Source organism: Zootermopsis nevadensis, unplaced genomic scaffold (genome assembly GCF_977971745.1).
Source record: "Zootermopsis nevadensis isolate Lab colony 2312 unplaced genomic scaffold, Znev_1.0 Znev_ptg000020l, whole genome shotgun sequence".
Taxonomy (NCBI): domain Eukaryota; kingdom Metazoa; phylum Arthropoda; class Insecta; order Blattodea; family Termopsidae; genus Zootermopsis; species Zootermopsis nevadensis.
Genome location: NW_028259152.1, coordinates 16,320,534 through 16,333,096, shown reverse-complemented (window position 1 = coordinate 16,333,096; position 12,563 = coordinate 16,320,534). Strand labels below are relative to the sequence as shown.

The 12,563-nt window shown below is 37.1% G+C and overlaps 1 protein-coding gene across 2 annotated transcripts; it reads left to right on the top strand.

Moving 5' to 3' along the window:
* Positions 1-2: 2 nt before the first annotated feature.
* LOC110829679 (transcription factor IIIA) lies at positions 3-12,372 on the top strand. 2 transcript variants are annotated; one of them, XM_087351991.1, is made up of 9 exons: positions 3-154; positions 484-800; positions 1,216-1,331; positions 4,868-5,044; positions 6,124-6,269; positions 6,573-6,696; positions 8,245-8,350; positions 10,068-10,478; positions 11,152-12,372. In XM_087351991.1, exons 2-9 carry the CDS (start codon positions 516-518, stop codon positions 11,299-11,301), a joined length of 1,515 nt encoding a protein of 504 aa, XP_087208117.1. In that variant the 5' UTR covers positions 3-154; positions 484-515; the 3' UTR covers positions 11,302-12,372. The 2 variants fall into 2 exon arrangements, with proteins under 2 accessions (XP_087208117.1, XP_087208116.1); XM_087351990.1 differs by having other exon boundaries at positions 10,065-10,478.
* The last annotated feature ends 191 nt before the right edge of the window (positions 12,373-12,563 follow it).

Here is a 12,563-nt window from a genome sequence, read left to right as displayed (position 1 = left end):
TCAGCCTCTCGCTTCCTGTTCCAAAAATCAACGTCAGGGTTCAGTTCTAAGTTGCCGGTATATGATTGTAGGATGTGGTATAAATATGCTTGGATTAATGTTTTCCCCCCCATAACGTTAAACATGTGTTGTTAAAAGTTTTTACAATCGTGTGGTAAGTACCACATGAATAATTCATGCAATGAAGGGATGTAGACTTTTTTTCTGTTGAGAATGTTCTGCAAGGTTATGTTATGTAGTCCTGTTGGTTAGTTGAACACCTCTGACGGTGTAGAAGTTGGAAAATAAATATTGCTGATTTTAGGTAATTAATGATTGTTGGGCAGAAGCAGTTGTGTATGTGTAGAGGAACTGAGGAAGACCGCAAAAAAACATTTGGACATTTCCATAGTGGGTATGCTCCAAATGTAAAGCAGGAATTGATTTTTGCTGTTGAAAAATTTCTGTCTAGTCTTTTATATTTTGTTACGTTTGTGATTACAGATTTGCCATACAGTGACAGCTGAATACCAATCATGGGATTCGACTCTGAATGTGGAGAAGTGCCATTTGAAGACTTTGACCCAGAAGAAATAGGAAAGATCGAACAGGAACATTCAGATAGGATGTCAAAAATGCAAGTACGGCAGGATGTAGATGATGATGTGCCAGTGGTAGTACTGAGTGATTCGGATGATAATGTGAATCAAGTCCTGGATGATGGAACTTCAAAGACTCATGCCTGCCCATATGAAGACTGTAAGAAGGTTTTCAGGAGGTCCTGGTGGCTGGCTAGGCACATACAAGTTCATAGAGGCATGGTATGTTGCTTCTCATTAGATATTGCATTCGCATAAATTTCGAACCCCAGTCGTCCAGCCCGTAGCTAGTCACTATACTGACTGAGCTATCCCGAGATGTGCATGTGTGGTGTGGGAAAATATAAGTTTTTTGAGAATGATCATAGTTTTATAGTGCTGAACACTTTTATTTTGATATCAGGCTAATTGGATTGTGGTCTTCTGTGTTGTGATACCTTGTAGCTTTGTAGATGGTTACTGATGTTGGAAGAGCTTAGCCACATCTTTCTACTCTGATGGTAGAGCTGATAACTTAGAAATGTTGGTAACTATCTACAAGGCTACATGGTGTCATAACCCAGAAGATCACAAACCAAATCTTTGCCACCATTTTAACATTGTTGCCAACAGTTTAACATTATTTTCTACCATGCAGCGTCCCTTCAAATGTGAAGTTCCTGGGTGTGAGAAGTCATACTGCCATTCAAACCATCTTGCACGTCATGTAAAAATGAAGCACTATTCAACACCGATGTACACGCAATTTTACAAGTATGTATTACATGGGCTTACAGTAGTGGTCTATACAGCTTGAATGTTCAATACCTTTGTTTGTTTTTTTTGTTACACATTCTCACACATGTGCTGGTCCTCTTTCAAGCATATGGTAAGGAAATATAATGCTGCTGCAATTTATACTGTGTATTAATCATTTAAGAGCAAACTTCTGGCATGATCGTATATAGGAATAATTCCCAAATTGTTTTACATGGCACCCTCTTTTGATATTGCTGTTGAGAAGTTGGAGTATAAATCCTGGGGTACTGATCAGATTGTGGCCGAATTGATCAAAGCAGGAGGTGAGACACATTCTGAGATACACAAACTTATTTGCTGTATTTGGAATAAGGAGGAAATGCCACAGCATTGGATTGGATGGATCATGGAGAAAATTGCATAGTGATAAACTTCACAGCCTGTACTCCTTATCTGATATTGTTAGGGTGAGGATGAGGTGGGCAGGACATGCAGCATGCATGGGAAGAGGAAGGTGTTTACAAGGTATTGGTTGGGAGGCCTGAAGGGAGGAGACCGCTGGGAATCAATGGCGTGAACTGGGTGTAGGTAGCTCAGGGTAGAGTTGAATGACAGGCTTTTGTGAACACTGTGATGAGCCTTTGGGTGCCACAAAGAAAGTGGGTTATTTATTTACAAGTCGAATGTACAATCAACTTTTCAAAGAATTTTGTGCACCATAGAGTGAGTGGCACCCGATTTTTCTGTTAGTTTATATTTGTACTATGAGGTAAATGTGGCCTATTAACCCAGACACCTTCACAGACAAGGGTTTCCTCCCTTCTAGTATCACACATTTAGCAGAAGCACCAGAGAATCATGAGACCATCAGGAACACCAAGGAAGCTTGCAGTTACGCTGTAGAAGAGCAGTCAGATCAGTCCGCTTGTCAATAATTGTATTCTCTTCACAGAAACTCTGGTTACACTAATAATTTGAATCAGCCAAGTAGTAAATCGGAAATATACCAGTTGCTAGAAGGTCTTAAACAATGAAATGGAACTAGTAAGGAAAAAAGTAAAAAAAGATAATGTTTTTATATGTAACAATTGATGATTGAAAGGGAAGAAAAAGAAAGAAAATGGTGAAGGAAGAGAGAACCGACAAACGACTTGCCACAGAAAATGCAAAAACACAGAAAGCGATAACCAAGCCAGTAGAACTGTGATGAAATTTGTAAAACCTCACCCAATGAAGACAATTAGGTGTGGATCTTGCAAACCATGATGACATGTAAATTTCTCCGAATATGAAAATACAAAAGAATTTGTTTGTGATTTATGCAACTGAATAAGCATTTTATTTCTATTGTAATATTGTACTGAGAAGTGATTCTCATCGGTTATTTGTAATTCCTTTCACACGATTTCATATGAACATTGTCCTATGATTTTTTACTCTCTCTCTCTTTTTTCTTGTATGTGTGTGTAATCGTGGTACATGAAGGCGTAGTTTTCAGTTACTAAACATTTATAAGTGTACAATGTTACATTTTTAAATTTTTGCCCCCTCACATAAGAGATATCTGATGGGTCAAAAATCTGGTTTTGCATAGTTGGACTTAACATTATTTTGTGACATGAATTGAATAAGAAGATATCTGTCTTCTGGGTTATTGCGCTGTGTAGTCTGGTCGATGTTAACCAACGTTTCAGAGGTCATACTGCCTCCGTCATCAGGGCGATAAATGAAGCGATGAGTATCCTTCCCATAGAGGTTTACTATGTAAGACTTGAGGTTCTCACAGCGGTGAGTATGAAGATATCCGTCTTCTGGGTTATTGCGCTGTGTAGTCTGGTCGATGTTAACCAACGTTTCAGAGGTCATACTGCCTCCGTCATCAGAGTATGAAGATTTCTGTCTTCTGGGTTGTTGCGCTGTGTAGTCTGGTCGATGTTAACCAACGTTTCAGAGGTCATACTGCCTCCGTCATCAGAGTATGAAGATTTCTGTCTTCTGGGTAGTTGCGCTGTGTAGTCTGGTCGATGTTAACCAACGTTTCAGAGGTCATACTGCCTCCGTCATCAGGGCTCCTCTATGGGGAGGATACTCATCGCTTCATTCATCGCCCTGATGACGGAGGCAGTATGACCTCTGAAACGTTGGTTAACATTGACCACACTACACAGCGCAATAACCCAGAAGACGGAAATCTTCATACTCATCGCCCTGATGACGGAGGCAGTATGACCTCTGAAACGTTGGTTAACATTGACCACACTACACAGCGCAATAACCCAGAAGACGGAAATCTTCATACTCATCGCCCTGATGACGGAGGCAGTATGACCTCTGAAACGTTGGTTAACATTGACCACACTACACAGCGCAATAACCCAGAAGACAGAAATCTTCATACTCATCGCCCTGATGATGGAGGCAGTATGACCTCTGAAACGTTGGTTAACATCGACCAGACTACACAGCGCAATAACCCAGAAGACGGATATCTTCATACTCACTGCTGTGAGAACCTCAAGTCTTACATGAATTGAATAGTTTGTAACAAGGACATTATGGTAAACATTACTTGAATAAATACAGATTTCATAAATGATAAGTGTTGTCTGAGAAAAATCATGTCAAAATTCAAATGTAGACATTTGCCCCATTCTCTACATGTTTTAATTAACACTTAATAATATAGTTGTGGTAATGTAATATATCTCAAATTATTTTAAATTCACACCTGACTAAAATTTGGCTAAACTGCAGTAAACAGAGTGACTCTTTTTCTCATTTATTTATTTGTTTACTGTTCATGATAAAACAGAAAATTAAGCAAATGAGCAGTTTGAATCAGATTGATATAATGAGGTAGATGGTACTGTTTTTCTGTCACAAAATAAAAGTATTAGGTTTTCAAGGATGGAAGCGCAATACAAGTCACTTCCTACTTCAGCTGATCACAGTTTTGTTTTTAATATAGTAAGAGTTGAGAAACCAGATTTGAAAAAGTGAGCAGAAGGAAAGAGAATGATTAAATAGAGTGCTTCTTTTCCAACTTCTGGGTAAATGGGGAGGTATTTTACCAAAAAAAACCTTCCAGATTCATGGTTTTAAAGTTATTGTTATCAGTGTTAGCCATGGGTGTGTCAGGTTTGAGCGACCAGATTATGAAATATTCAGTTTAGCAAAATCCAAATTAGTGAGGTTTTACTGTTCAGGAATTAAGAGAGCATACAAAATTAAGTTTCTTTCTTAACATGAGACATTCTGAAAGTACAAGAAACAAGTTTAGGATGAATGGTCAGAAATATGAACCTGATATGCATTATTAGTAGGTTTACATAACGATCTGTTCTGAGAAAGGCAGGAAATTTCTTTAGAAATCTAAGAAAACTCTTAACTCTTTTGTTATCATTATCATTACATGCTTAAATGCTTCCAATTTTCTTGTTTCATGTATAACTTCATTGAAGATGTATCTGAAACAAAAATTTGTACTTAAATTTAGTTTTTCAAATCCAAGCTTTGCACTCTATAATATTCTACATTCTGTAATCTTTTAGATGTCCTCACCCAGGGTGCTTCAAGGAACTGAGTAATGAGTGTAATTTGAAGCGGCATTACAAACGTAAACATAAACAGAAATATCCATTCATTTGCTATTGCTGTGATAAAGGCTTCTTGAAACATAACCAGTTGCAGGCACATCTATATCAACATACCGGTGTTGCACCATTCAAGTAAGTACTGCAAGGCATGTGTGTGTGTGCATTTCTTATTTTCAGATCTCTCTCCTTATTCTACAATAAAAGGAGTCTTATATTTTTCATTGTGTAAGACCTCGCTAGTCATTACTTTGTGAGTTAAATCTTTTTTGCTTTTATGCTCGATCCATACATTCGTATGTACATTTGTACTGTGCACGTGTATATGTACGTGCGCACACAACCATCCATCTGTCCATCTTTGTTACACTCCTGGTTTCATAAGTTAAAAGACAGTCATACCAATGCAATATATGTGTTACAAGTGCAACCAAATATTTTAAAATAACATTTCATGTATTATAAACAAAGGGTCCACATAATTAGTGATATGTTACAAATACATCCACCTATTATATGCAGTAAATAAATTGTACTACCCATTTATACTATATGAAGAGAAGAAAACTGTAATGAATGTTATGACTTATTTGTGAACATTAAAAATTCGTCAGAGTGAAGGCAGTGTGTAATTAAGCATCTTTAATGCAAGGCCGTGGTCTAGGCAACACGGAGTTTTCCTCCGTGGCATCCCAACAATTACTCCATTCACACACAGAAGAAGGCAATGGCAAACCACTTCTGGATCATCTGCCAAGAACGTATATGAACAGGCCCCAGTCCGAGAAAAGGATGGAAGGATCCTGTTCATATGGACCTGTCATCAGACAGAACACTAATTAAATTAATTAATGCTACTTTAAGTTGTGCCTTTTTATTTAAAAGACTTGTGAGATGTAATGATAAACTGTTGAATGTAGAAGTCTAATCAAGAGACTAGAGATCTTAGCTCTTCTATGTAAATAAATACATATTCTCATTAATAAACGAGCATTTTCGAACTATTTCTGCTGTATGCGGTGTCAACACAAGGAATAAGACGGCAATGCACTGGTAATGCACAGACTTTGACTGCAGTTGAATCTTGCAGAAAAAGGATAAATGCTGTTATTTTAAGAATATTTCAAGTAATTAATTAAAAAATATATTTAAATAGTCATATTTTACTCAGTGCATATTAACTGTATTTGAGTAATATCAGAATGATTTTGTAGGTGTACAACTTGTGATACAGGTTTTACTTCACAATCTATTCTTAAACGTCATCAGAAGAGACACAAGACTTACACTTGTGAGTGTGGACAAGAGTTCAAATATTGGACGCTGTTACAAGCACACATCAAGCTGACACATCCTGCAGGTAAGATCAGTTGAAATGCCTTGCCTCTAACCCTAGTTGTCTCAAGTGCTGAATATTTTGGCACTCTTGTTTCAAGTATATGACAAAATTTTGTAACCTGTTATCTTTTGTTTATTTATTTATATTTTATTTAACACTTTTTAAGTATCTCAAACTATGTAGCATTGGATGAGAGGATGATAATGAATAATGAATTGAAATGGATGTGGAAGGAAGTGGTTGTGGCCTAATTAAAGTTGCTATCCCAGCATTTGTCTTTAGAGACTGAGGAAAACCACAAAACACCTATATATTTTTTTTCAGAGTATATCTGTGATATTTGCAAGAAAAGTTTCAAACAAAAATCTAGGCTGCAAGTACACATGCCAATCCATCAGGACATCTCTGAAAGAGAGATAATGCCTTGTCCCTATGACAACTGTCCACGGTAAGTGTATATTAGCAGCATTTCTGTACAGCCTTACAGTGACAGGTGTATTAATATCACACTTAAAAGAATCTCCCTGTGATGTAGCAGATTTCTTCCACTTCATCTCGTACCATCGTAAGTATCATTAACAGAATTTTGTATGTTTTTTTGTGGCACCAGTCTTAGTACGGCAAGACTCCCCTTTTTTAAAGAAGTTATCCGTTCTTTTGTTGTGAAACAAGCAATGCCACACTCATACTTTAAAAGTTAATTCAGTTCAATTAGTGTTTTCAGTCAACAGAGTGGAACAAGGAAGTGATTTGCAAACAATAAATCATACTAAGACTATTCTTTTCTTATGTAACCTATCAAATAGCTCATAGCCCAGAATGCCATGATTCAAATAGTTAATATCAAAGTAGCATTTTCCTTTGAATCCTGCAATATTCAGTCGCAGTGAATGTTTGAAATTGTGTTCATATTTACTCAGAAATCACTGGTATTTAATTTTGTCATTCAGATTTGGTATAACCAGTATACAGTTTTATGCCGAGAGTACAATACTTTCATGTATAGACAGACAGTGACATTTGCCATCTTCCTTCTAAATTCTGTTCACACATTCATGTTGGAAAGAGCTCTTATTATATTACATTCTTGAAAAAAATAGTAAGTAGCCTTATAACAGAAATTTCAGTCAATCTGATGTATTCCACTTCAAAATACTGTTCTAAATCATTGACATGTCTTTAGTGATGTGATTTTACATAATTATTTGCAGTCAACTGAGTATAAAATTAACTTCTTGGCCCTTTGTACCCTTGTGTTTTTGGTGCTGATAGTTACTTAATGATAGTTGATTTATAATTGCCGTTATTTAAAGATGTCTTAGAATAGATTATATGTTATAAATGTCCAACATTTGAAAGGAGGGAAAACTATTCACTGCCAAGTGGTGGAAATAATTTACAGTGGGAGGCAGCAGAGATTATCTTTGTCACAGATGCAACAGCCAGTTGCTGCAGTCTTTCTTGATGACAGTAAATGAAACAAAGCAGAGGATTAAGGACAGATACAGTGACAGTCATCTGCAGACTTCAGACAAGCACATGCCTCGAAAACTTGAAGGGACGTAAATTTGGATGATTTAGATTTCATTTTTGTGAATGGACAGTCGTGGGCTTCTATATTAATTTCAGACCTGTACCAGCATGCAAAAGTTTTCTCCCAGATATATATATATATATATAAAAAAAATCCCTGGGGTGAATAATCACTGCAAGGAGTACTGCACAAATCAGGTTTTTAAGTGGAGGAAATACCAGAATAAGAGAACCATTTGGATAAATTGACCAGGACCTGTCAAATGACATTGGAGATATATTGCAGAATGAAATTAACTTGTAGCCGAAGAGAGGAAGATTTTTTACTCAGGTGAAATGAGAAAATGTCCAGGTCACTTAAAATAAGCATTTAAACTGGTTTTGTTGTGTGTAGACTGTTACACGATCAAAGTTTCTTGCTTCTTACATTTTTATCTACTAGTTTCGATTTTGTTTTGACTAGGTTCTACTACCAGAAACAGAATCTCAGTCACCACATAAAGTCCAGCCACGAGGGAAAGATGTACGAATGCACCTTCCCAGAATGTGGCAGGAAACTTTGTACGCTGGTAAGTGAAAATGATGTAACTGAAAATCGGTGTTGTAGACTGTTATATCATCATTTAAAATTCACCAGTTTCTGTTTCCAGTGAATTTTCTGTGTTTATGTACCAGTGGGAAATTCAAACCACTACTTCTTCAAATCATTACCACACTTGTTGGTCGACCTTTGCATTGTCAAAACTTACTGGTTTAGTATTTCTTTCACCAGATGGCAGAGGTTTTGTGTGGATTATAAGGTGTTAAAGGGGTGTGCTATTAATTACTATGAAATCCCGAAACATATACATGAAATTGTGTTGTTAATACAGTACTGTCTACCAATTGGGAGTTGGAAAGGCAGTTGTGGTGGAGCAGGTGACCTTGAGAATTCTACTACTATTTTTGTGTAACATAAGCTTTCACTTCAGTTGTACAGCACATGATCTTCTTTTGTCACACTAACACTTGCTTGCAATTGTTTTTGGAGTGTGTAGTAGTGGCAGGCATTAGCCAGGATAGCTCAGTCAGTATATTGACTAGCTACGGGCTGGACGACCGGGGTTCGATCCCCAACGGGGGCAGAGGATTTTTCCTCTAGCCTCTGCGTCCAGACCGGCTCTGGGGCCCACCCAGCCTCCTCTACAATGGGTACCGGGGTCCTTTCCCGGGGGTAAAGCCGGCCGGGGCGTGATGCTGACCACTCACCCCCATCTAGTGCCGAGGTCAAGGAAGAGAGGAGCTATACCGCCTCTCACCCCAAATGCCTACATGGCGTGTAGTGGGACAAACTTTACTTTACTTTAGTAGTGGCAGGCAGTTGAATAAAACTTCTTTACCATCTCTCAGTCTGAATAGTACCTTTGTTACATGTTAGTAGTGACTTGTTGTCTTGTTTCAGAAGTAATGCTTTTGTAACATGTTGAACTAAATTTCCCAGTATTAATATAGAAAGCATAGTTTTGTCACTGTACATTATAAGAGGTTACATAACCACCACGGTGGTCTAGCTGTTAGAATGCTGGGCTTGTAATACTGGGGTCCCAGGTTCAATTCCCAGCGGTGCTCAGATTTACAACGAGTTGGGCTAGGCCGTGGTCTAGGCATCACGGAGTTTTCCTCCGGGGTTTCTCCGTGGCATCCCAACAATTACTCCACTTTCATCATCATCTCGCAAAAAGGGGGTCACAGCAGGAGCGTTAAATGTCGCGGCCCCAATCAAACCCATGTACTGATGGGTCGTGAATCCTGCTAACCACCAAAGCACACCATGCTGAATGGTGTGTACTGAACACAAAAAAAAAAGAGGTTACATATCCATAGACATTTATATGCTCTGGTATAATGGAGAGAGAATGATTGTATACAGTTTTATGCACAGTAATTTAAGTACAGTTTGCAATATTAATATTATAATGTGTAGAAAGCACAGCACAATGAATTCTGTTTGTACATTTGTATGAAAGTTATGAATGTGTTTATCCAACACAAGAGTACATATAAATATCCTTTATAACCTACGGGCTCATCCTCTGTCACTGATTGTACAATTTGAAGTCAAAAGTCACCCAATTTTATGTTCAGTGCTCGACTCTGTAGATGCCAGGAGATAGAATCTGACTGTTATTTACTTGCAGTACCATTTTGAATTTCTCTCTTCAGTATGGACCAAAGGGAAATGATATAAACAGAAATTATAAGTTTTGAAGGTATATTATATCTTCATTAATGTTTTCATTGTAGCAGAAACTGAAACACCACATGAAGTTGCACGATGGAAAGCGACCTCGGCCTCGGAAGGCTCATAAGTCGCGCAAGAGACGACGTGATGCTGGAAAGGTCAAACGAAGCATGGCAGTTTTATTATCTGGTGTAGTTATTTCACATAAAGAAGAAAAAGAATTATTGAACAATAATTCAGACGATGTAGTAATGGTAAATGAGAACAATAGACTAATAAGAAGTTGCAGTACTCTTGAGGAAGCCCCATGTCATCAGTCTCGGGAATGTGAAGAGAATGTGATCCAGAAGAATCTTGAATTTCATGCTGCATCATTACCTAATGTACAGAAAGATGGTGATGTTACAAAAAAAGTGCTGCAGAATCCAGAAGCAGATTTTGAATTAAAGGAATCAAGAGTTGATGAACGGCAAGATGTAAGTATTTGTGGTACTTACATTAACATAATGGCATAGGTTATAATGGGTCATCTGCCCATTCAGGTTGTATTTTGACTCAGTTGAATAAAAATTTACTTGGATATTATCCATCGTCTAGTAAATATAAAACGTAAAACGACGTTTCGGAGATGGGACTCTATCTCCGTCTTCAGGTTCCTACACAGTTGGGCCCACTAGATAGAGCTAATCCCTATCTCCGGACGATTTACTAGACGATGGATAATATCCAAGTAAATTTTTATTCAATTGACTCTTCACCATCGTCAAGAAGTTTTGGATTTGTATTTTGACTGTTGGTAAATTAAAAATAGATTGCTTATCAGACAAGTTCTCTGGTATTTATTTACTTATTTATTTTGAACTGTTTAAATTAATGTTTAGGAGACTGTAAAATAAAGAAACTGGTTTCCATTCCCAGTAGAGGCAGAATTTTTCTCACTGTAACTCATATTTCTAACTGTCCTGTTCTCCAGTGGGTACAAGGGGACTCTTTCTCATGGATAAGGAGGGCAAATTGTGATGTTGACTAGTCACATTTATATAATGCCAAGGTTAAGAATGTGTGGAGCTGCATCTGCTCCCCTTATTTCATTTTACAGGCTTTGCCATTTAATATGTAAGGAAATTAGCTATATTTCTTATGTTTCAGGAACATTATAATGGGATTGATTCAACTGTTTTTCAAATGGATGTAAAGAAATGTGTATACCTCATGATAGCAGTAATGGAAGAAGTGCTTCCCACGATTAAGACTTCTTGCTTGCAACCATTGCATGACAGTGGACCTCAGGATAAATAGGAATTTTTTGCAGGAGGAAGGATTGGCATATATGTTGAGTCGGTAGTCTCAGATTAATGACTGCGGATGAGGCACCGACCATTGACTCATAAAACAAATTATATTAGAAACATGAAAAGGAGGAAAGATCTAGAATGAAATGCACATTTTATTTGCTGATAACTTGATTTAAGGTAGGGCCTCTCAGCGATTTTCAGACTTCGGGCGATATTCATCCTTTCTTACGGAGTTGCTTGCCATAGGGTTGTAAATGAGGATAATTATCGAAATACCATGGCAATTCATTAAAAATTCTAAATTAAGTTTGTTGTTTTAAACAAGTTCACATATTACTGATTATTTTCTTTAGCAAAATTGCTTTCATTTGATTGTTTCGATATGAGGTTTAATTTTTGTTGTGATTTGCTTGCATCTCCAAGTTTTCGTCAGTAAGATGCATCCTGGTTTTTAATTTGATGTTCTTCACAAGCTGAACAGTTGCTCATGGCGACAGTTAATGGCCAAATGCTATCAGTAACACAATATGTTTTCTGACATCAAGTACCATATATCATCACACAGGGTATCACATTGTTAACAGATGTACACAGACTTCACAGAACACATTGGTAGGCCATATGTGAGCCATGGCTTGAGGTCCCTTGATTTAAACTTGTTTCTCTCTTTATTTTTAGAGATCCATACATTTGTGAACCTCGATCCAAATTAAAGATTTTGTACATCAGTTCATGTGTTCTGACTCAAGCATGTGATGGGGATTTTGCTGTGTTCATAAATATCACATTTGAATATGAAATCTCTTTAAACCTTCATTTTAATAGAAACAAAGCAGCTGTTAATTTTAAGTTTTAGAACTGATATTTAAGGACTTTATAAGTGGCAAAAATTAAATCAGGAAGACATATTCTCTAAATAAAGCTAGGTACTGTGATAATGTTACATGTTTTAATAATAATTTTATTTATTTCCAAAAGTGGGTGTGTAAATTATATAAGGTTGGTTGTAGCATGTATTTATTTAAGGGTTGCCAGGACTCATGTTCATTAAACTTACTTCTCATTTTTATTTTTATACCTATTGTTCCTGTTATTCTTCCTCCTGTTATTACTCTCATTATTGTTGCTATAGTGTTAATTCTTAACAGATTATATAAGATAGCAGTACGAAGAACAAAAATGAGAAGTTGTTAATAAAATCCTCTTGTGCTATCAGCCATGGCCAAAAGCCTTGGCTATTCAAACTAGGGTCTGTTGCTGCTGATA

Coding starts and splice junctions, on each gene's coding strand:
- LOC110829679 (XM_087351990.1), top strand. CDS start 516: ATGGGATTCGACTCTGAATGTGGAGAAGTGCCATTTGAAGACTTTGAC. Junction 6,270..6,572: donor CAAGCTGACACATCCTGCAG/GTAAGATCAGTT, acceptor ATTTTTTTTCAG/AGTATATCTGTGATATTTGC. Junction 6,697..8,244: donor CCCTATGACAACTGTCCACG/GTAAGTGTATAT, acceptor TGTTTTGACTAG/GTTCTACTACCAGAAACAGA.